The 26,239-nt window shown below is 35.7% G+C and overlaps 1 protein-coding gene across 1 annotated transcript in view; it reads right to left on the bottom strand.

Annotated features, from left to right (window-relative positions):
- LOC128997674 (putative ferric-chelate reductase 1 homolog) overlaps nt 1–26,239 on the bottom strand; it is a 56,786-nt gene that overhangs the window by 16,126 nt on the left and 14,421 nt on the right. Inside the window, exons 2-4 of the mRNA XM_054423320.1 lie at nt 2,032–2,217; nt 1,588–1,731; nt 160–254 (exon numbers count right to left, since the gene is read on the bottom strand). Coding sequence (XP_054279295.1) covers nt 160–254; nt 1,588–1,731; nt 2,032–2,217 — 425 coding nt within the window. The remainder of the gene's footprint in view (nt 1–159; nt 255–1,587; nt 1,732–2,031; nt 2,218–26,239) is intronic.

Genomic DNA, 26,239 nt, shown 5'->3' with positions numbered 1-26,239 from the left:
TTCAGACAAAAACTAATTCTGAAAGAAGTTTAAAAATAAATTTCTATAGTTATCTATGATTAAAGTTTGTTTTCCTTGAACAAGATTCATTGTTAGGAGAAAATTAGAAAAAACTAGAAACATTTGCATAAAAAGAATAAAATAAAATATTCTACCTACACAAAGTTTACATCCCCCTCCCATTCTGCAGGTGCTTCCCACTCCAACTCAACTGCTTGCTTCAGCAGCCCACTGCTGTGAGTTACTGCGTTGTTCTGGAATATCATAGTTAGATTACTCATAAACACCCACCCCTTAACGGAATTTGTACATTTAAAGTTTGGAGAAAAAATATGAATTAATTACCTGCACAGTACCTTTTTTGACAACTAAACCTATTAATGGAATGTTTTTTTTTACATTTAAAGTCTGGAGAAAATATCTTAATTAATTACCAGTACAGTACCTTTTTTGACACCTAACCTATTATTGGAATTTTAACAAATTAAGTCTGGAGAAAAAATCTGAATTAGTTACCTGTACTTGACACCTAGAAAAGTAGTTTTATTATATTTTAATATTTTTAGTAGGCTTGTTGTCAATCCATACGGATAAGAGACAATTTTGTTTTGGCTCGGCATAATTTAACAATAATTGATAAATAACAGTGATTCTGTGGATCTGTAAAATACATAACATTTTCTAGGAAAGTAGTACCTACAGTTTATATACCGTCAACGGTAAGGTAACGGTACTTTATATTTTCTTTTCATTCAAGTTTATTCTGCGCCATTGGCATTTTAGACAAAATAGTCCAGACTCTGCTCTTGTATTTAGCATTAAATTATCATTGGGCCTTAAATAAATTATGGTGATGGCTAATGAAACAGCTTATCTTAGTCAGTAACAAAACCACACAGATCTCACTCCATTCTACACTCATCCTTCCCTCATATTTGCATTAAAATAAGCACTTAGGTGGCATCCTTATCTCAATTTATATTGATAATGATAAACTTTTGCTAGATAGTATTATTAATCAATAGCCCTATGACAAAATAAAATGGGTACCAGCAACCTTCATATATAAAAATTAGCACTACCCAGTCCAGAACATTTGGCTTCCCAGAAAATTGAATACTGTACTGACCAAAAGTCGCTGAAAAGTACTGTACAGAACTTAAAATTGGTCGAACTGGTCTTGAACGTTTGCTGTTTAAGGCCTGGTCAAAACTGATGAACTGAACAAAAAAAACTACATACAATATCAAAATCTGTGAAAATTGATATTTATTTAATCAGATTCATTTACAGAATGCAGTACTAAATTATTCAATATGTCTGTTACTTTCCAGACGGCTGATTACCGGTAACTTATATCATATTGCCTCCTCTTATACAAGGCTACTGCGTTGGTGTGTGGCAATGTTGCACCGGCCAGCCTATTGCCATGGTAATTACAGTAATAACAAACATGTAAACATAAGTATTATGCAAAAACTTCATTAAAAACTAGTGCAACAAGCTGTTTCAGTAGGCCGGAACTATGTTGCCATGACCTTGTATCATTGGAGGTCTTGCTTACTATATTCATTTATTTTGAAATACCTCTCCATCTCCACAGTTTAAGACTTTGGCTTCCTCTGGGACCTCAGTGAAGGATCCGAGAGCTGCTGGACTTCCGGGCTCCCTAGCCTGGAGTAGGAATCCAGTGAATCCGGGAGCTCCCTGGGATGAGATCATCACACGGACCTTGGAAATAAATAGGGAAAGAAATTAAATTTGGTAAACTAGAGTAGATAACAAATAGAATATGTACTAGGTAAAGAGAAATAACATGCAATATTGGTCAGAATGCATTTTGAATGCTGAAAAGTTCACTTATGTAAAGTTCTCAAAGTACAGTGGAGATTCAAACTCTTTAAAAGAGATAGTGGAGATAGGCAGTTCTAGTCTAGGACCTTGTCAAAAAAGGGGGGATCAGATAAACAAACATTTCTCAAATTGATAACAAATGGATAGATGGATGGTTTTATCTAAACTAAGTGTTACCTTTCCCTCCTGTGTATGGGGATGGGACGGAGCCACTGTGTAGGGAGCTACGCCGTTCTGCGCCGCAGTGTCCCTGTGTTTGGGCACCATATCATTACATGTGGTAGGTGGAGCGCCGCCTGAGAATCCCTGTACCACCTGACTGGCGCCTAGGCAGCACACCCCCACCAGCCACAGCCACCTCATCTGGAACAGCAGGGTTGTGGTCACTGAGGGGTTGCAAAAAGTGAGAGACATACAAAAGAAATTTACGGTAGTTTATACTTTATACTTTCTTATGAAATGGCGACCATACTTTGTAGGTGTTTTAAGCCAAGTATGAATGGAGATGAGTGTAGGATGAGTGGCGCGATCTTGTAGTCTTGTTAGTGACTAAGGCCGACATTCCTTAGACACAGCTGTTAATTAATAGCCCATACAGCTAATGGCAACTAAGGGACCTACAGTTTATAGTTAAATGGAGTGGAAGGGAATGAATGTAAAGGAATCAATGGAATTATATATTTTCAACCCAAAAGTTTACAAAAATTTGATATTTTATGGCATGCCAATACATAATACCTTATGTTAAATTAATCTTTAAACAGTAGACAATAATAGGGTTTTTACATACCTCAGTCATTAAAATTTGAATTTTGATTTAAAAAGTAATTTAGAGAATAGTGACCCAACAGCTCTAGATAGTTATCTTTTTTTCTAAAAAGTTTAGAAAGAAAAAATATATTCTTTAGTTATAATTTATCCCACGAGCCTAGTGGACGTGGTTTGGAAATTGTTAGTGGTTTGTGGTTCAGAGATCTTGAAAGTTGACCAGGTGTGATGGTGAGAACCCTTTAGCAAGACTTAGTGAAAGCTAATTATGAATATGAATGTGGTTTGTTGATATATTGTGGTTAAGGTGTCATCTGGCCTAAACTTGTCAAAATGAGGATCAAAAAGATTTACATCAATATAGCATTTAGGTCTTAGGAAAGACTTTAACTAATTGTGGTGTCATAATCAAGTTTGTGTGGAGCTGGTCATCCTTTGGTAAAACAATCAGTCATTTGTTTCAGCATTATTGCAGCTGCAAATATGTGAAACCTCATAATGAATCGCCATTCCTCCTCACACATCCTGATCTAATCAGCTGACTGCATAGGTCATTGGTCATGTTGCAAAATATCCAACTATGTTCATGTAAGAACACGACCTCTGGTTAGTTTAGTAACTAATCCATCACTAAACATGTTGTTTCCTTCAACTGTTTTGTTTTAGTAACCCCCATTGACAGCAACCACCATTAATGGTGTATCAATGGTGGTCTTACGTACATAGGGGCCAATAGATGTTACTGGTAGTTCTCAGAGTAAAACCTATGGTAAAACCTAGACCCAGGACCGAAATTTTTTATTTTGATGACCCCAGAGGCTAAAAACACCATCACTTCAAATTCATATACATATTGTTTTTATTTGGTTAGCACAATAACTCAAGTAAAAATTGTCCCAATTGGCTTAAACCTATATGTTCATTATGGTTTTGTGTGGTGAGTGTACTTTCCTAGAGGCGCAGTTTCCTTTATTCTTGAATTTGTCGTCCACTTGGGTGTGTGTATCAAGCTCAGCAAAGATGGTTCTAGCCAGTAAAATAGTGAACTTAACTGATAAATTTTATGTGGCGGCAAAACGTGCCTTGGTCATGGAGACATAATCTTTGTCCGCAATCAAGGTAAAATCATGAACATCAAGGGGTTATCATGATATCTGTATAATCATGCACTATATCTAAAGTCTATCAATGATATGTCTGGTGCACGTAAATGGAATGTCTACATGCAGTATCCAAAGTCAATAGTACACAAATGTATATTTGGTTCACAAAATGAAATTACTATTTGGAGTCTCAAATTAGGCTTCAGCCCTTCAGCCTAATTCCTGTGACCCTAATTAGTTATTCATTTTGTAGTAAGTTATATGCCCAACGATTTTAATCCGTTTGGTCTTCCCTTTTGTTCTGTATTTGCAATGTGCTAGTTTAGATGATATTTTTGTTTACTAATATGTTACTACTCTTTTGTTTACCTTTTTATTATGTTGCAAATAATGTCATGACGACCAATGTTGAATCCCATGTTAAATTTCTAAACATTTTAATTCAAGTGGATAAAAGTCCTTTGGTCCGATTTGTACCATTTTAGATTTATACCTTCGCATAGTTGGTTACTATGACTGTGCTAAATTTTATGCGGATCGAAGCGAGCCCTTCAGGAGGAGTGTGGAAAACAAAAGCAGGAGTGTATAGAACAAGAGCTTCGCTCGCTCCGCTCAACAATAGTTACCAGTGGGCAGTCAGGTGGAAACAACGTCCAAGGCGCTGATATCCGATGGTGAGTCAAGGTAGGGAACGACAGTGACGTCACTATATGACTTTCTGCCTCTCGTTCCTCTTACTCTATGGCGCTGCCCCGCCCTGCAGACGCGAGGACGACGGACTACACACACTTCCGCTCGTAATCGGAAAATTAGAGTGATTTTCGCGGAAAGAAGGAGCGTGGCCGCTGGAGGTGAGGTAATCACTCTTTCGTCATAAATGTCTAACGAATACAAGGTCTGGTTTAAATAATAAATTATTTCGGAAGAAAATATTGTTTGTCTGCTAAAAGAACCAAATACAGTGGAAAATACATTAGGCCTAAGTTATTTTTTTACTTTGGCTAATCAACAAGATAAATTACGTAATTAACAAAAAACCCTCTGGAAAAATGGGACGGGAACATTATTTAACATTGTCTTTTGCCGTTTCACAAGGATGATAGGCCTAAATCTACGAGGAAATGCGTTTAATCGTTTGACCATGGCTATTAATCATTGTTAAGCTCCCCAAGATAGAAGAGTGTAAATACACTAGGTAAATAATCAGTGTAATACACTGAAGATGATGGTGAGATCAGTCAATTTTGTATGTAAATTACAATACACCCTTACATTTTGTACGAGCACCTTTTACTCAGTCATTTTCAACCGTACGCTCATATATACGAGTAGATCGTATTGGTATTTTTAAACCTTTAAATTTTCGCCTCCTATGTTTTTACACTTATTCTCCACATTTAAAATGCCTCGTATAACAAACGCGTTACTTAGAACGAAAACAAGTTTTAACCTACGTATTAATAATCTAATCGAAATTAATGTTTTTAAATTACTACAGGATGAGCTAAACGTCTCTCTTGTAATCCCTAACTTTTCAATTTTTTTTATTTGAGCTTCATTATTGGTATTGTTTACGTGTTTTCCATAAGGGAACGGTCCGAACCATGTGTGGATTAAAGAAAGCTACCGCGAGATTAGGAAGTAAGCAAGTCAGTAAGTAGGTTAACTGATGTCTAGAATCAATATACGCGTGGACAGGTCAGTGGCTTGGTCCTACTTACTTGGTAAGCGAATCGCCACTTACTTGCACGCTAGTCGCCGATTTGTGAGAGGTTTACTCGAAATTCGGGGTATTCCTTATCTTGAGCATGAATATGCTTATTCGTTGTCATAGATTTACCGTCAACTATTTAAAAATCGTTATGGTGGACCAATGTACTTTCCAAAACAATGCAACACCTTTACAGGTTCATAAAATAACTTCTTTCACACTTCTACGGTTTTGCAAACGTAGCTGGTGTTTTCGTGACTTTTGCAACAATGGAAGATTACAATCTCAGGACCCAGGACTGCCGTTCACTTTTGGAACTGATTAGCATATGTCAATGAACCCTTTCTCGCACAACGACAACATTATACTATTATCACAAACGTGTCACTGTTTAAAAACGCAGCGCTTCCGATCTTTTGATTGTGAAGAAAGCACCTGTATTATGAACGTTTTTGCAACGAAACTGATATTTGCTTGATTGCATCAATGAAACATTACTATCATAGAACTTCCATTCACTTTTACTGAGTCTATGTCAATGAACCGGTTTAACTACGCCATACAATATTCTAACAAAACTTGCTTACATTCGCTACTTATCGTATTAAGCTTCCATTTTCTACACTATATGGCAATTTTTTCTAGACCAACCCCAGTACTTCATGTATGAGTTGCCAGTTAAATTCTGAGAAAACACAAAACTATTTGATCATTGGGTTTTTAATACATAGACATGACTGAAAAAACAGCTGATCTTAGTCAGTAACTAATTTTAGAGGTAAGTAATTTTAGAAGGCCCATAAAACCCATTCACCCCATTGTGGAAAGATTGCGAGGTAACTGGTGTTTGTCGTGACTCTGCAACAAGGAGATACTGAGATAACAATTTATCAATTCTTGTCAGCCAATGAACCTTTGGTACAGAAGGTTTGTAAGGAAACACAAAGGCCCAAGGACACTTCAAGGACTGACGATGTCATTCTTCTTACTCGTATCTGAGTCACATAGAGTCGATTCCTTGCTTTCTGAGTAGGTCTATTAAGTCATGCCTCATTTTAGAAAAAATGTCTGCTTTTAAATTTGTTTCTTGCTTAAAACTTAACAAATGTATCGTTGAGGGTTAAGCAAACCAGGCAGGCAGATATGTTGGTGACAATTCAAATTACTGAACGTCCATATTTCATAGTTTGGTTTGATCTGAATGACTAAGCCTGTGTATTAGATACAGAGAAATCCTGACGAATAGGCTGTTGTCGCCTATAACAACTATTGTAAGGTTGTCCAGGGATAAACAACCAGGCAATGTCAATCCAAATTTAAGGCTTAAAAACGAAACATAACCTAATGTTTTAGAACTTTTGTACAATATCAACGGTGAAGTTCAAACAAAAACATTTAAAACATCGTCGTGCAACCAAGCTGCACGTTGACTCGAAAGAGGCCACTTAAATAGTAAACAAGGCTGAGACATTAGGTGCTAAATGTTGAAACAAACAAGCCGCGATGTGGAATGTGGAGCTCACGAAATGAAGCTGTCCCACGGTGTTTTGGAGCATTTTACGGAACAACTTGTTACTAAGTGCCTAAGTGGAATACTACGCACTTAATTTGAGCACTTGGAACTTAGTGTAGCACTTGGAACTTGAAATAAAGACAAAACTCTTCTGATACATCGAATAATTACTGTTCATGGCGCTCGGATGAATGGTGGTAATGATTAGCACCAAGTACATACATAGATCATAAATTCGATTTTATGCAGTTAGATCCGATAATTAGAACGATCCACAAAAATCTAAATATGTATACGCAATTATTTTGTACAAGAGTAAGAATAAGGTTATGGTTACGTAGATTAAAGTTACAGTGTGAAATTAAATTTTCCATGTTTGTTCCCTAACGATATCAGGTTAAGTTTCAGATCAAGATCAGGCTTCGTATTTAAGCAGTTTCTTCGTAATTAAGTTCTCCGCAACTGTCGGTTGGTTGGTTTACTTTACTTATGTATCCTAAAATATCCTCATTACATTTAAAATTAAATTTAAAACACCATCCAACCTTAAAACAGCGATTTTCGAATTAAATTTAGACAGGGCCTTGAAATCGTTTCTTCCGCCCAAACTCTTTCTCAAATAGGTTGCTACGCCCATTGTTCAACTCCCACCTCGGGAATTGGGCGAATTGCGTTCGATCTGATACGATCAATAAATTTTGTACCTAATCAACATTAATATTGATATATGTTTGAATGAGAATATAAGAAAAGGTGGTATCTGAGTAACATGGTTTTGAGTCCTGCCTTTAGATGATGCGAGTTTCTCATCTTTAAAAATTTGACCATCGTATTGGTTATTGTTGGTTTGTTGGTTATGTTTGAATGCAGGGTTTTTTAACATTTTGATGTCCACCAATTGTTTCTCTCGTATTTTTGGGTTATTTTATGGTATAAGCGTTGGATTAATACCAGATGAACAACTTACAAGTACTGTAGATTGTTGCGTTCAAATTCTAAAGTTGTCTATTACAGTTAGCAGGAAACAAAATATTTAACGCCAAAACCTCCGTTACCTCATCCGGGCGTAACAAACCTTTAAATTTTCTTGAGCTAATCAATGAAAACATTCAATCACTGGAGGAATATGATTGTAATTCAAATTATACTCAATTATATTCAGTCCCATTTAAAAGTCGATCAAGAACATCGGTGTCCAGTTATCTTCTCTCAGGATCGAACCAGTGACCTTTAGATCACGATGCGAGCACAAACCACTCAGCTACCCAGCGATTGTTTAAGTAAATAGTGTATTTAACATGCAGCTCAATGGGATAGCTGCAACTGCATTCTAGATGCAGAGGCTGAATTGATCATGCAGCCTTGGTGCCAAGGTCGGGTGATTGATTGTGGAGAAAATCGCGGGAATCTGACGTCTTGGCGGGAGATGCGTGGGACCGCGGGCGAGGCTGGGAATTTCGTGGGAAATACAACAATGCGAGGTTGGCATCATTGCGTCACCCAGACGTTCTTCCGATTATTTAACACCCCTGACACACTTGGAAATACTTCTAACAAAATGTTGTGTTTAAGATGTTAAACGATTACTGATAAAAAAATCTTTAAAACTACATTTGTTGAAATTATTTTTTTTGTAAGCAAAGTATTTATTTGTTAGTCCTGTTAAAAATTGCGGCATGGACAAAGCTTAGGCTATATAAAAGCTCGAAGCTTCGTCCATGTTCCAAGAAAGGCCTAGAAAGTCCCAACGCTCCCTTTGTAAAGGTTTGTCCCTGCCATCGAACTTATATAGTTCGTGAGTTCGATGGTGTTAGCGTGGTTATTGCACGATTGCAAGATAAAAAAAATTGAAACATGAAACATTTCTCTTTTATAAACATTACGAATACAAACTTATAAAACCTACCATTTGGAATAAACATTTTGCTTGTTGCTAATTTTGACTTTCGGTGTTCGATCCTTCCACGTCATTAAATGCTTCCATTGAATTCATCCACTAATTTGGTATTCAATTTAATTAAACATAGTTCAAATTCCAGTAATGTATCTGTAGCCTACTAAAAAACTAAATATATTATCTGTCGACAAATACGTTTTTGTTGGAACATTTTTATTGTCTGTGACTATTCATCGACTACGCATTAACTTTACAGATACTTCACACAATATGTTATGAAAGTTGACATTAAGTGTGACTAATGAGCTAACAACTTTAGCTGTTATCTTACAAATACATAACGAAGAGTTGTAGACGTTTGTTGTGGAGAATCGCGGTTCTTTACACCAAAGAAAATAGCCCATAAGAAAATCAAACTAGGCTATAGTGATTTTTTTTGCAGGACCATAACAGTATGGTTTACCTGTATCATCAATGAGTTACAACAGCTTATAGTTGAGGGTTAGGGTTATTAAATTATTAATTGTTCAAAGTCCTTTTAGGCAAAGTGAAATGCTGAGCAACATTGAATCGTATTTTGTATTCGCCTGGGGTATGTAAAACTTCTGATTACATTGGTAAATAACACCAAATTTACAGTAAGTTATACGAGAACAAAAAAAAACACAAGATACCCTTCTACATTATTAGCTCATATTTTAAGCTCATTAAATTTCAATAATAACTCAAAACCCTCATACCATAAATATTCAGCTCATAGCCTAATGGCTAAAGTATCCTATTAAGCGTGGATGTTTTACGATTAAATTATTTGACTGCAAACACTATATGTACACTAAAGATTCGCTTAGTATACAGGTTTTCTGCTACGGGCATATTTAATTGTGCATATGTAAATTGCCATTAATTAACGGTGCAGAAACCTAACACATGGACGAAATTTACACACTAACTATGTAAAAATCCTGTAACTTAACACCGAATTTTAAATTACGAACCACACGATATTTAACTCATTTCGATTTACAATCCACAAACAACCAGTCGCCCATTAACTTGAGATAACTCAACTACTTGTCACAGTTCCAAATTCCCAACTCATTGCCAAGTTACATAAGGGACTCGCCCGGTCTATTACCTACCAGGAACAGGTTGACCTTGAAAAACACAACTGTACCACAACTCCGCCTCAACCATAGAGAAAGGTGATCCTTGTAGAATACCGAGGAATCTTTAATGCGGAACCGTTCTAGTATACGCAAGTGGTTGCCAAGCAAGTAATGCAGTTTCAAATCGTTATCATTAACTTTAAAACAGTAATGATATCAGGGTGCGGAATGTAGTGAGATGATTTGTGTAACTTTGTAACTTGGTTCAGCTGATAACCCAGGACCATTTATTGGAAATTTGAAGTCCAATCGAAGATAGATGGGTCCAATTTCGGACCCACAAAAGACAGATTTTGATCAGGATAGATCCGGAGAACTTCTAACCAGGCGAGCCACTTGTCCACTCAGATGGAGTTCAGGTCATTAGCTGCACTACTGGAAATAGTTCCAAATCCATTTATAATATCATCATTTCCGTTATCAATTGAGATGGGGACGCCACCTAGGTGCACATTTTATCCCAAATCTGAGTGAAGGATGAGTATCTTAAACTCCTTTAACCTTCTAGACTCAGCTGTTTCATAAAAAAATCCATTTAAAGCCCAATGATCAGGGACAGCTAGGTCCAATTCCAATCCGTCAACTATTTGCCTTGTCTATAGTGAGTTACATTATATAACTGGGCCCAATTAAAGTACTACTTCAACTCTTTCTCTGTTGAACCATAGATAACACATACTTCTTTAGAATAGTAGATTTCCCATCCTTATGGAACAGCTGAAGTCAATTTTATTGTTAGTTCTGTCCGGTGCACTAGGTGTCGCGTTTTGTTTACAATCTTTTTCTTGTTATTTCAACCATGAACACCCAATTTAGCCAAATACAACTACACATAATCATAAACAATAACTCATCTTCTAGTTATATAACCAAGCAGTAAAAGCACAAATCATTAAATTAACTCTAAAATAATAGAAACAAAGTCTCGTCGACACTAGCCACCAGTGTCACCGAACATGAACTAGACACGAAAACGAGCTTCAAAATTTACAATAGGATGGGAAGTCTACTTGTGTTGGTTAGTCCATGGTTGAACTTACGCTCATGTCGAAAAGAGCAATTTCAAGCTATACTTGTGGTACATACTGTTATAAAATCAAAGTTTATTTGTTCCTCAAAACGTCCTTATCAAATCAGCTGTTACGTTGTTACATTGTTGTACTGTATTTGCATTTGGTCAAACAAGCTTTGGTAGATTGGTTATCTCATAAGTCATGTGCTGGAATGAATATGTGGAACAGCCTACTTAGAACTCGTGATGTAACTGATAATAGGTTCCAGTTTCAGCTCCACTGCTCCAGCATACCTATTGCCACTTGCTCTTGGAATTCGGTTAATTCGTCCAAACCTTGGAACATTTCCTGGAAATAATTGGTTTCCAATTGCTCGATACCTACTCTGCACGAGTTTAAAAGTTTTGGGTTTCGTCATACTTCAGCGGTTGTTTTGCTAACAGTAAAAAGAATCAGTTCGAGTCTAGGAAATCAGCTGTGATTTCCAGAGATGTTACAGAGGTCTTATGGGAGACATTCGTGATATTAACATTTCTGGAACATAGTTTTATTTTTAGCGTAAGGTATTTTACCGGATCTATATCAATATGCCGAAAAATATAGATTAATACACGGACACGGACAAGTGTCTTTTCAAGCCTCGCTCATTTAAGCAGCCTCTACTTCGGAACTTGTTTAAGCTTATGTCAAAAATGTGTCTTTTAAGTCCAAGTGATAAAATATTGGCCTCACGATCAAACTCAATACATATTTTGGACCCAAGATAATTTAAGATTCCGTAATTTGTGCTTTGCCTTCGCTACGAATGTCTAATGCATTTAAGTGTCAAACTGTTGCATTCTAATTGGACATTGGAGGACTTCCCGGCTGAGTGTATTAACAAAACCACAGCGGACATGAGAAACTAATTTGAGAAATTAATTAACACGAGGAAAGCCACAGCAGGTAATATAAGTTAATTCATATACATTTCTTACGATGCAAATGTAGTTTTTAAGGGTAGCTGAGTTAGGGTGCTCAATCGGAATCGAACAATCGAAAAGCGCCTAACCAACCTTGATTATTGGGTTATAAATAAATGATACTATCTAATCAATAAGACGATCGTAGTCAGTAAAAAACCTTATTATCTCATTCATTCAATACATTCAGTCACTAATTATTACCTTCAAATGAGCATCCTGGTGTGTCGGAATCGTAAATCTTTTCTAACCGGACAAAAAAATATTATTTAACCTTCTTGACATGTTTAATGAGGTGGACAGTTTTCTGTCATCTTATAGATTCCATCATCAGGATGCTAAAATTTCTTAAGGCAGTTTCAGCAAGCTAAGTTCTTTCACTCTCTTCTTCATTGACATCCTAATATGGAGTAAAGTATGAATCGATTGGATACCTAAAACCCAATCTCGGTGTTAGGAAAACCGTTTCCCAAAATAAACCTCTTCTAATTATCTTCTTCTAATTGCTAATCTGAAGACTTTTGAAACGTAGCGAGAAACGTCAAACGTGGCCGCTCTAAGTAGACAATTGGACGTAGGGGACTCGACCTAATATGGATTAAAGTATGAATTGATCGGATACCTCAGATTTAAAGCCAAATCTCGTTGTTCGGACAACCGTTTCCCAAAATAAACATCTAAACATCTTGTAATTATCTTCTTCTAATTGCTTATCTGAAGACTTTGAAACGTAGCGAGAACTTTGGCTGTAGGACGTAGACGACTCGGTATTGCGGTAGGTAGGCCATATAACCTGATAGCCGAGTTGATACATTAGTTAGTTATCATGAAAAGGTGAATGAATAAAGTCGTGAACTGTTCACCAAAAGTAAAAAAAAAAAACTTTCAAGCAAAGAAACTCCAAACTACCCTCTCCTCCCACCTGCAATTGTGTCTCCTACTAGGACCCTTCCAGGACTATCAACAACCCTGGACCGGAAGTGAGTCAAAGTTCCGACAAAGGAGTCTTGTAGGAAGTGGTGAGTAGAGCGGAGTCGTGTATCAGTGTTTCACCTTGCCTGGTTGGCCTTGGACCCACATTTCCTCCATCTGGAGCTACGGGGCGCGGCTGAGGTGTTACAGTTCCACATGTCGTCCGACGTTTTATACAATGAATCATATGGTGAATTATCCCACGTCGATTACTCTTCCAAGTGCATGGTCAGTCTTGGTAGTATCAGCATAGATAAAACATACTCCCTTAGTGCTGCTTAGTCTATGGTATCAGCGTATCAGCGATTCCAGACTCTTCACTTGAATTACTTAGTGACGTGAGGAGGGGATATTTTTCGTAATGACTGTAAGACTTGGACTTTTTTGTACTTCAATTTTAGGTGTTTATCTACGGAACCTTTGCCACAATGTAAGAGACGTGGGAGTGTCCACCCGGGAAGCATGGAGTTGTACCGTGAATAAACGTTATGGTACATTAATTTATCAATACAACCCCATATAAGTGGAGGTCAGCCACTGGATAGGTTAAGCGTTCGTAGCGTGTAGCAAAAAGACATTAATCAGTGCATTCTTCAGCATGCTTAACAAAACTACTAGTGTATGCGCAATGCTAAACTTCAATGGGGAAAACTTAAGTGTACAACTTAAGTTTACCTCAGAGTTGCGTAACAACGATTAAACAGCGAATGACAGTGACTCGAGGTTAGACAGGACTAAGGAGGCCGAGGACTAAGGATAAGGATGGGTGAAATGTCAACCTAGACACAGGACAATGGGTGTCGACACTGGCCACCGCCCGAGCATAACTTGGACTTGTGAAACTGAATATGAACATTGGACACTGAATATCAGGGTTGACTGCGATGATTGAATATAAGATTTAATACTAGTACAGTATTGATACTCTAAGGATTGACTGAGGACATTTCTGCTTTGGACTCTTAAAATAAGCATTGAACGGGAACACTGAAAAATTTAGTCTTTGGTAACTAAATATGAGATTTGGCTAAATACTCGAGGGAGTATTTCATTTGGTCCAAAATCGTTTGGCCAACAGTTGTAAAACAGTTAATTTGGTCCAAAATCGTTTTATCCTCCAGTTGGGGAGTATTTCATTTGGTCCAAAATCGTTTGGTCCAACAGTTGTAAAACAGTTCGTTTGGCCCAAAATCGTTTGGTCCAACAGTTGTATAATAGTTCGTTTGGTCCAAAATCGTTTGGTCCAAAAGTACAGGCAAAACCAGAAGTACAATTTTGCCTTGTGGAGTAAACTTATGAAATAGACTGTACGTTTCACGGTGGACAACGAGTATGAGCTTTAGATGCTAGATACTGATACAGTACTGAATATGAGCGTCGACTGAAAACACCAATCACCAGGATACTGCTGAGGTACTGATTATTATACATTGCATCGGCTATCTCGTCATAAGTCCAGCTAAGCTTTTTGAGGTAAAAACTAAGCAAGCATTCGCAGCATAGACAAGTTCGTGTTCTATCGTTTTTTTTCATTTTTCTATGTAAACAAAGGAGCACAGATAAGAGAAACAATAGTTGATTGCTTCTCTTGTCTGTAAAGCGAGTTAACGATTACAAAGCACGATTTTGGTGACTAGAGAATTTTCGATTTGCACTTTTGAAACACCTTTCCATTTCGTGGGATTCTGGGTAAACATTGCAATCTTCCACGAAACGCATCTTGCAATTAGTCCCACAATGCCGAGTGTTTCTGGTTTCCACCGTTAATGGTGATTGCAACTGATAATTTATTTTTGTAAAAAAATACAACCGACTTCAAACGCTCTAAAAAGAATGAAATAATTTCAATAAAGTAAACTTTTGTATTAGGCAAACTCACGTATTTTAAGTCGGCGCGGCTCTATGATGATTTTTGATACAAAATTGAAAGAGGGTGTCCGTATTGCAGGTGACTATAATGACTATATGATCTATAACTAAAGGTGTTAATCTGCATGTCTTTTTCATAGTTATGCGTTAAGTGTTATTTTATTACCGTAATCAGAGATCGGCATTATAGTGGTATGAACGAATATCTTTAAAAAGATTATAACGCATTTAAATGTTTCTAACTTGGAAAAGTAATGTTTTAATACTAAACTAGCTTCTTTTCCCTATCATAATATCAAACTAAATTATTTTCCTATTCATATAGATTAATTATTCTGAAGTAAACATAAAATATAAGAAAATATTTCCTTTAATATATAAACAAAACAGTTCAGTATGTTTTTTATATATTTATGTTATCCAGCTACAATTTATTGATTTTCAAAATACACGTACAATATTTAATTTCAATCATATTTGCAGTTTGAGCCGCGCCGACTTGAAATACGTGAGTTTGCCTAATACAAAAGTTTACTTTATTGAAATTATTTCATTCTTTTTAGAGCGTTTGAAGTCGGTTGTATTTTTTTACAAAAATAAATTATTTCATGATTTTTAGTGACTGTATAATTTTTTATATATTAATTACTTGAGGTTTTTTGATAAGCAAAACTGTTTGAAACAATCAAAAGTTCCACAGAACAATCATTATTTTAAAACTGCTTGAGTCACCTGTTCAGGTTACATAATCAATGGGTATGAAAATAAACATTTTTAGATATTCCTTAAGAAAGAAAGAGTTGTCCATTACATTAGGCCTAATGAAAAACTAATTGTCTTTTCTTGATACATTGAAATGTCAGACATCATCGTTTCCTGCTTTTCGGTTTTCTACATTATAAAAAGAAATACAGTAACGTCCCAAGCCTTTTGGAACAATATGAAAGTTATTCCTCAGCTACCAGCACTAAAAAATCTCTCAAAAGTGGAAAATTGGTCGTTAACACGTATAGTACCTTTGGAAAATATTATATGAAAGATTGGTTCAGCTAAAAGTGGTGCAAGCCATGTAGGTGGTTTTGTTTGATCAAGATATAGCCTAGTCGAAATTGCAAATCATCTTCCTCTAGGACTTTCCGAAGCAGGCATAATAGTATTGATATGATATAGTAACTGGGTAGAGAATATCAATAAACATTCCACATCTGCAAATGCATGTTTAGTAATTGAAATATTTAACACTTTTAAGACAATTGACGATTATGCACTGTCATACTTCTTAGGTCGTGTAAGGAATAATTCCATTTAATTTATATTTAGACCTGTTTTACGAATGCTTTGGTTTTCACAATACACCTTTATTTGTCAACATCATACAGCTATTCACTGAAACATATATGTTTTTGTAAGTCAGAATATTCAATACTAAAAACAGAATTACTGTATACACAAATCAGGTCAAACGTTAAAATAAATTTTTTATAGTAACCAAAACAAAATGCACTTTTCTCAATGTCATTTAGGTCAATCAATTCATTTAGGCTCCATGGCAAGAAATAGTTTATTGATCAATATGAGAAGAATTGTCTGTAGCTTCATTTAAATGGTTTCAACTAACAGCTGTAGGAATGTTATTATTATTTATTGCCTTCTCTGCACAAATGTAAACAATCTGCACAAATGTAAACAAAATAAATGTTGAATATTAAAGGTTTTCAGAATTTTTCACCGAAACAAATATTATACTTAAACATAATATATAAGGTACCAAATAGAAACTCTCCTGGTTATTTTGGTGGTGGAACCACACTGATCGGTAAAAGAATCACAGAGAAATTGGTGAACATACATAGAAAAAAAAAAACATCGCCACAAACAAATTGAGAACCTCCTCCTTTTGTTGGTAGTGGGGAAGTCGGTTAAAAAGTACTCTTCAAGTTCACAGCAGAACCTAAACCAAGGAAATTGTCTGTGGTTAGGCTGGTTGGCTGGTACCACTGAGTGGAGGGAATGACCGGCTATTGGTAATACTGGTTCCGTGCGTGAAGAGACGTGTCGTGGTTCCGAGGTTCCGACGGCTGGGTGCAAAGACAAATAATGGAAAAGGGACAATCGGTTATGGTACGATTATCATACTAGATATGTGCAGACATTAGGTTTATATAGCGAATCGGGAAAATGGCCCCTTACCGTTTTGACAATGTGTATTTTAACCGTGAAGAATGCGATTGTTGCAGGAACGTGGCGGAAAAGGTTACATTGGGTTGTTGAAGACATTGTCAAGTCAATGTACTTATGGTAATAGCATAGCCAATACAAGACGATTATACAACATTTTCGGCTGCACTTTATTCAATGTAGGCCTAGCTGAGTTATTTATTCGATACCCATTCCTTTCAGATTATATAGAACTTTATTAATCGGCACAGGTCGATAAACACTTATTTGTAAAAGTTCTCCAAAATCGAGTATTTTGTCCAAACCCAAAACCTCTACACTTTCAACTTGAGTTATCGATCAATAGTTACCTTTTTAAATAATTTTGTTTCTCACTTGTCTATATATTTTCAATTATTACTAGAGGAGACTATTGGTAATCAAGAAACTGTTTACTAACACTCCAACCTATAAGTATATTTCAACTTTCAACCCATAATGCATGTTGGTGTCTTCGATCAGGCAGTTATCAATACGATTCTACTAAGAAAACTTAATTTCTCTACACCATACATCATGGTACATAATCAACTAGTTCCAGACTTTGTTCCTAAATGGGCTCCATAAGGTTGGAAATAAAAGTGAAACATTGTGATTAACTTGGTCAGTCGCGGTCGAACCTTGGTCTAAACCACGAACCATCAACGGCGTCGGTCGTCCGAGACGGCTTGCGGTCAGAACTCCGGGATTATGGACCTAAAAAACAACATTTCCAGCTAAAGGATCACCCGAACCTCCCAAGGTGCAAGGGAATACGGTTAAGATTAACATTGGTGAAACCCATGCCGAGAATGAAAATTAGAAGGGACTATAGTGAATTTCCTTTGCACACATCTGCGCACGAAGAATATGCTTTTATAAACCATTCCTTTACAGAGTGCAGATTGGTAAAAAATACTCGGTGTTTTTTTTTTTTTTTTTGGGAGATTAGATTATAACTCGAAGGAAACTGTCAAAAATAGAAAGCCTACGCTTTACTGATAGGCAGTAGTACAGTTCACGAATACTAGAAAAAAAAAATTTTCTGTTCAATATTCGTGGTACACTTAGCCAAGTTCTTAGTTCGTGGTCAATGCTTGAGGCATTTTTGAGGTAAGGTTGGCTTGCATTTCAGGATACAGTAACTTTCATATTTAATGATTTTGCTAAACTGTTGTAAAAATTACACTCCTGTTTTTGTGCGTTATTCAGATGTAGTATAGAAATGGTAAGGCTATGTTTTAACGTGAAGTGCAATATTGAATATACGTTAGGTGTTACCCAGTATCCGCAGTATATTGCATTAAACTATCGTCTTGGTATAATACAACAAGATTATATCAGCTCTTTTGTAGATATCATCCTTGAGAATCAACTGTCGACAATTTTGAGGCGTTTTTCTGTCCGTGTATGGAGTAGTGTAGGTCTTAATTTTTACCATTGGCATTTTACCAATTTTAAACTTTTACGATCAAATACAACGCTTGATCTGTAGACGTTTGCTTTTCCTCTATTATTTCTTTTCAAAGCACACTGTACAATTCATCCTCTAGTCGGAGTCTAGTAGAAACCCCATTTAGTGCAAATTATCACTTAAGTGTAACCAAACAAGAAGCTAACATCGAAACAGAGTTTAGATTTCGCAATAGGATGAGTTTACTTGCACTATGCAAAGTACACATTTCACGTACATATCGAAGAACAAAGGTCAGCTGCTAACCTTCGCGAAGATCACGGCGGGTGGAGTTCGAGTATCCGATTCCCAGTCGAGTTTCGTGACGAATTATACGTTAATTTGCGAGGTTTCCCAATCCAACGGAACAAGAATGAAACTTTCATTATTGCTTTGCTGTCAGCAATTAGAATGTATGGCAGAGAACTGTCTGGTGAAGTTGGATATTTGAATGGGAGAGGCAACCTAGGAAAAAATAATATGGTGGTTCTAAACTGGACTTAGCTCTTTTGGCTTACAACAAATGTATCTGGCTAAAGAACAGCTGATATTAGTAGTCAGTATCAAAGCTATCCATTCAATACTCATCATTCTCTCATCTTAGTCTTTTGCATCCTGGCTTGTCCGCGGCGTTTAAATAAGATTTAGTCTAAATCCCAAAATATTCCAGGTAGGGATGCTTGAGTTTCTTTCTTTTTGTTGCTACCTCATATATTCAATGCTTCAACATTCACTTGTTTGTAGGAGTTGGTTCTATTGTCAAACCACTAATTAACACCTCACTGTGTCAATGACTTAACAGCCGCAATTAACCAAGAGTTTATGAGTAAGATAATGTTCAGCTCAATGTAGGTTTAGAACATTTAGAACATTGATGGTTCACCTACCGAAAAGTATTATCTTTGTTAGTGTTAAAATAAAATACATGCAGAGTCTGCCACAATCAAGTGAGATCTACCATTTCCAGTGTTCTAGGAGTACCTTTGCATCAATACTTCCCCTACAATAAAGATTTCGAGGTGATAAAAAATAACCAATTGGCCCTTTCCAAGATAGTGTGGTTTGACAAACGTCTAATTTTATCGAGGCGAATGCATCTTCAAAGTCGATCAAGCATCTTTGACTTTTAGCTTAAGCTATATGGAAAATTTATGTGACTAGGAGTTTTAGTAAGTGTGGATCGTAGTCCAATGTTTGTATAAATAATTAATGTAGACTTTATACTGTTGTAAAACATAAGCTTGATTTGATGTGTTTGAACTTATATCAATGTTTGTTGCTTCCGTTACAAAAATTGTATCATATCCTTCTATATAATACGCAAAGGTGGTTTCTACGAAACACTACCTTGTGTGTAACGGATTTTTACAAACGATGTGTCAAAATTAAGTATTTTTTGTGTAGACGCCCCCTTTCACAAATTCGTGTAATAAAAGTCCTCGGGCTTTGCCCCACAGGGGCAGGGCGTCAAAATCCCAATGTATTTCTTACGAAGAAAATTTACTAACCCAGCTGTTATGCTTCGTTCTGCTATTTAATTACATTTGTTTGTATGAAGATTTGTTTCTTGGTGCCATGTGGTCAATGAATTAGCAAATATTTTAAATGCAATACACTATATAAAGTGATGGTAATACATTAAGCAATCTGAATTTTAATAATTAATAAATATGATTGAGCCTTTGCCTATATGTTTCCTGGTAAGTGTGTTGTAACTGTTTCTTATAGTTTATTTTTGCATTCTCACCCCGTACCGAAGCACGGGCAGAGCAACTAGTTTAATTTAACAAGTGTTTAATAACGAGAAACGAAACTCTCTCTGCATAAACTGGTCAGAAAACATAGATTATCATCGACAAATTGAGGATAGTGCGGTGATATGGTATAGTGCGGTGGTATGGTATAGTACGGTGGTATGGTATAGTACGGTGGTATGGTATAGTACGGTGGTATGGTATAACTTAGTTTGGTAAGTAAACCCCGTCCAATGGAGTTTGAAATTTTAATCCTTAATATTTACACGGAATAATGTAGTAGTACATGCAACCCACGTTTAATAAAGACAATGTGATAAGCAATCTCTCCCGTCCTCGGCCGACTTATTTTTTACGCTCGGAAGGCAGGCGCTTTCATTAGCCGTGTGTTCAGGTTGTTCCGCGCATTCCACTGTATGTAACAAACTACACAGTTTTCTTGTATGCTTTCTAGCTTCAATTTTTTTAGGGTACAACAATAATGACGTTGAGCAAAAAAAAAGTTTAAAAATCTGTCATGGTTATTCTATGAGTAGTTAGGGGCGGTACGTTGGGTCTAACATGGGCTCTTATGGGGAATAGAAACCTAACGTAAATAAACTGCTATTTTTGTTTTTGAGTAAATTTTTATTAAATAACTGTATACTGACACTGTATTATCTGTTTAACTGTATAAGCTATAATTTATTTTTAATGTTTATATATTTTAACTAAAGTATATAACATCTATAAACAACATTTATACAATGATCATACTGGTAGTAGTCAGGGCAGCGATCTGGCAGAAATTTGACCTTGAGATGATCTAGGTGTACTCTCAGCTGATTAGTTGACCACAGCTGACCACGTGACGTCAGTAGGTGTTTTTATTAAATATTAAATAATGGATAAAAAGTGTTGGCCTGACCGAGGATCGAACTCGGGTCTTTTTATTGGTAGTTGTACGCGTTAGCTGGTTGATCTACAACAGCAGTTATGGGTATAGAGTTTATAGTGGTAAATGACACCTTAACTTATATATAGGGTGGTAAATGACACCTTGTACCTATGTATATATACAGGGTGTGTATTGGAGGTTTGATTTTAACCTATCATTGGAGGTTCACGGGTTCGAATCTAACCTATGTTAGAGGTTTCGAATCTAACTAATGGTGACCGATGTTCATTGGTTCAATACTAACATATTATTGGAGGTTCACGGGTTTGACTCTAATCTAACACAAAACATGTCATTTCCGGTTATCGGGTTCAATCTTAATATAGTCAAGGTCTATGGGTTTGATCCTAACCTATCACTTCTGGTAAGGTTCATGGGTTCAATTCTAACCTATCATTTGTAGGTCTATGGGTTTGATTTTAACCTATCACTTCTGGTAAGGTTCATGGGTTCAACTCTAACCAACCACAAAACATGTTATTTCCGGTTATTGGGTTCAATCCTATCCTAGTAGGATTTGTAAAAAAACATTTTATATAGTGTATAATGCTTAAGCGGAACTTTACTGTTGAGCATGTTATGTTGATATTATAATTTGTATATGTGTATCTCTGTAACTTACATATATAGGGCGTGTAAGTATTGGTTGGAGGTCTGTGGGTTCAATTCTAGCCTATACTAGAGGTTTAATGCTAACTAATATATGTTGTAGTGTATAATAAATGTGAAACAAATGATAATTTATGTATCTGATGTTAAAAACAGCGGAAAGAGGGCTTAAGTAGAATTTTACCATTGAGTATAAAAAATGGCCTTTGTAAAGGCCACCAAATGTTGGATGTAAAATTTATATTTTATAGATGTTATGTACTTTTGGGATGATGGGAGGTCTGAATTTATGCTTCTTTCTAATGGCTGGTTGTGTATGAAGCTGTGTATGAGTCAGAGGTTCACGGGTTCAAACCTTACCAACCACCAAATGTGTCATTTTCGGTTGGGGTGCTTTCTCTTGTTGGTATGGTGTTGTATTATAGTTCACCGTTTATGTATGAAGCTGTGTATGAGTTAGAGGTTTATGGGTTCGAATCTTACCAACCACCAAATGTGTCAGTTCTAGCTGGGGTGTTTTTTTTTTGTTGGTATGGTGTTGTATTATAGTTAACCGCTTGTATATGAACTTATGACCCTAGAGGTTCATGGGTTTATTCCTTATTAAACACTAAATGTTTTATTTCTGGTTAGAGTGTTTTTTTGTATAGTGTTGTGTTGTAGTGGGAGGATTGTGAGTTGTTGATCCTAGAGGTTTGCGGGTACAATCCTTACCAACCACTGACTGTTGTGTTAGAGTAATATTTTCAGTTTTAGAGTTTTGTTGTTCTGTAGTTAAATGTGTGACTATGAAATCCTGAGGTTATGGGTTTCAATCCTAACAGTTGCTAATGGTTTTATATTTGTCACTCTGAGTTTTAGTATGTGGGAGTAGTTGTCTGTTTGAATATGATCCCAGATGTTTGAGGGTTTGAAACCGTTGAGCATTAAATTTGTTGGTTGGGGTTAGCGCTGCAGGTTCATGAGTTTAATTTTAACCTGATTGAGTTTAATTCTAACACGTTTGAGTTCAATTTTAACACATTTGAGTTCAATTCTATCCCAAGTGAGTTTAATTTTAACATGTTTGAGTTAAATTTGAACATATTTGAGTTTAATTTTATCCTAATTGAGTTTAATTCTAACACGTTTGAGTTCAATTCTAACACCTTTGAGTTAAATTTTGTTCAACCCAACTGTTTTATACCTGGTATTTCCTGTGTAGTATGTTCTGTTAAATTGTGATATAACCTTAACTTTGGACCTTAGTTATGTGTATAGTCCGAAACAAGTATTTTTTTAGTTAACTTACTGTCGATGAAGTTTTATTTAGTGCTTATTTTTATTGATGTGTTGAATAACAAGAAATAAATCAGGTAGTTTATCAAGTTTATAGTAATAAATGTAACTGATTTCAACGACCTACCTATATCTTTGATGCTTGAAACGGTATAGTATTACATATCTATTGCATTGTATTAAACTTGTACTATACTGTACATCTTACATTTGTACTACACTTGTACTGTATTGTATTATACTTGTACTGCACTGTATTATACTTGTACTATACTGTATTATACTTGTACTGCATTGTATTATACTTGTACTGTTCTAATATGTCATTACTTTTAGAGTTGTATATTTGACAGCTAATATTGATATAGGTTGACTTTAGCACCACCGATTGTGGTTTCCGTGTGAATTTCTGTTGACAACTGCTTTTTATGGATCAACAAACACATTTATGCACTACCTCAACTGTTTATTGTATACCTTGTTGCTACCTACATTAAAACCTGTTCTAACCATTGTGTATTAATAATTTCTTGTTTAGCTAACTACATTATATCAAGGTGTTGTTAAATGTTTTAATTTACTGTCTATGTCTTTTTGTTGTAACTGTAAACATGCCTCTGTAACTATCTGATGACTGTTATTTGTGTATTTTTATTTACTATGTTTCTTCATCTTGTCATATCCTAACAACGGAGAGTTTAGAATGTATTTTGACTTAAGTTTTTGATTCTAATGTACTGATAGTAGCTCTATGTTTAGATTTTTCAGCATACAACCTCTAATGTATCCTTTTTATACTGATGTGTGTATTATTTCTGGTTAATAGTGTATACATATAGTCATTTCTGTATGGTGCTAATGATTATTTTCTATGGATATAGTCTACAGTCCTGATTACCTATTGTCAATGTCTATGCTTAATTGTCTAGATGAATGCTATAGTCAAAGGATAGAGTATAGATGAGAATTAGTTAATATGGTTGTTTAAATTTATTGTAAAAAGGTTATATACCTACCAGGAACAATTTATTTAGGTTATATACCTATAGAGGAACAATTTAATTGTACTGCTTATTTTAATGAATTTGTCTTTTATTGTAATTAGTTTTATAACAATGAAAACTAATAACTTTATTGACAACATAGAACACCTATGTTAAGGATAAATAAATATCAGAGGAGAAAAACCAAAACAGTTGTTGTATACTTAATAACTAAACATGTATTTGAATATACTTTACTTGAAGGAGCAGAGGAGAAGGAGGATGAAAAAGAGGAGGAGCAGGAGGAGAAAGAAGAGGATGAGAGGAAGAAGGAAGGAGGAGGAGAGAAGGAGGAGGAGTATGCTACCTAAACATATAATCAAACTATAGCTGTAACCTTTTTAAATTTAATTTCAACTGTATGTAACTGTCTGATTTTAAAAGAGCTTAGATGACCCAAATTTCCACACCACGGTAAGCCTTTAGGCTTGGCCGTACGGGTCTTGGCGCGTTTTTGATTTAAGTGAGTTTCCCCTGGAGGCCTATTCTCACTATTATGGTAGTAGTTATTCTATAACAGATTTACTACCACCTATATTTTATGTTAACCTGTTTATCTTTAAAATGATATTTATTAGGTGTCCTGTTTTATTTTAGTACATTTCATTCTTGTTGTGTTTATTTTAAAATTCATAAAGCTGATTATAGTGTGTATTGTTTATTTTAGTTTATGATTTATTAGGAATGAAGGAATATTGTTATTAGATTAGGATCCTGAAGGAAAGGGGTTAGGGTTAGTGACATGGAGGGTAACACAACATGGTTTTATGGTTTTTTAGGCCAACCCCCAGTCTTTGAACTAAAAGCCTGATGGCAAACATACTCATGGAGGGTAACACAACATGGTTTTATGGTTTTTTAGGCCAACCCCCAGCATGTCGAGTACACACACACACACATTCACACAAGTACAAGGAGTAGCACAGGTTCTTCCCAATCTGAACGCCTCAATGTACAAACACATTCACACAAGTACAAGGAGTAGCACAGGTTCTTTTCAATCTGAACGCCTCAATGTACATACACACATACACACAGGGGAATGGACTCATAATCTGTTTATGTATTATTATATATTTTATTGTCCTAATTTACTTTAATTTGATATATATTTCAACATTTTAATTGGTAGCTATTGTCTGGAGAAAAAGTTGGAGGAATGTTTTATCTTTATAGAAGGATTATACTCATTTTTAGGTTAAATGAATTAAGGTTTTATGTATCAACAATACCTGCTTGGTATGGAAATGGTTGTCACTTCAATTTTTAAAACACCAGTCATTGATTCTATTTTGGCAAATATACTGTCAAAGTAATTAGAGAATGATGCAGGGTTAAGTGTTGTGATAGGAATAAATGGTATATTACCAGATGTGTCTTTATATGTTAATAACAACCCAATAGAAGAACATGAGGGAAGTATGTCTTCTGTAATTGTTTCTATAATGTACTCTGAAAAAGTTGTAGGCCAGTCTAGTACATCTATTGAATCAGTAAGAAAAAACTGAAACTCTGAAGTTTTAATACCAAACCTCTTGTTTTCAATTATATCTTTTTTAGACAGAAATCTGAGAAATACAGCCATTACAAGTTAGGAGAGCACAAGTGATATGTCTGTTCTTGTTGACTGTTAATGGTAAAGTGATTAAAAACATACCATGACATCCACCTATATAAGGGTTAATGCTTCTGTCTTTTGTACCCATAGGGTAGAGTGTCATGATCTCCTTCGTACTTTCTCTTTGGACCAGTTACCTTAAACTGTTTAACCTCCTCTGTTGTTACAATATCTCTATATTTTGTTCGTCTAATTCTGTGCTCATCAATTTCAATGATTTTAGAAGCTTCGCCTAAAACCATTTCTTTTAGTTTCTCGAAATTCAAGATTTTTGATGTTTTAATATTGAGAGTAAGCCCTTTGATTTTACAAACTGGGATAAATTTCTGTTGATTTGTCGACCAGACAAGGTACGCGTATGTTTTAGGCCCACCAGAGACAAGCTCAGTAATGTATGAACCAGGTCCATACTCTACCAATTCATCGGTCATTTCGCCGAGGTAATCTCCTGTAGGCACCCTATACAACCCTTCGCGGTAGTAATATATAATACTATCTGTATCCCAATATAGTACTTGAT

Source organism: Macrosteles quadrilineatus, unplaced genomic scaffold (genome assembly GCF_028750875.1).
Source record: "Macrosteles quadrilineatus isolate MER2022 unplaced genomic scaffold, UCM_ALF_1.0 Scaffold_6__1_contigs__length_79288215, whole genome shotgun sequence".
Lineage (NCBI taxonomy): Eukaryota > Metazoa > Arthropoda > Insecta > Hemiptera > Cicadellidae > Macrosteles > Macrosteles quadrilineatus.
This window is presented reverse-complemented; position numbering and strand designations above follow the sequence as displayed.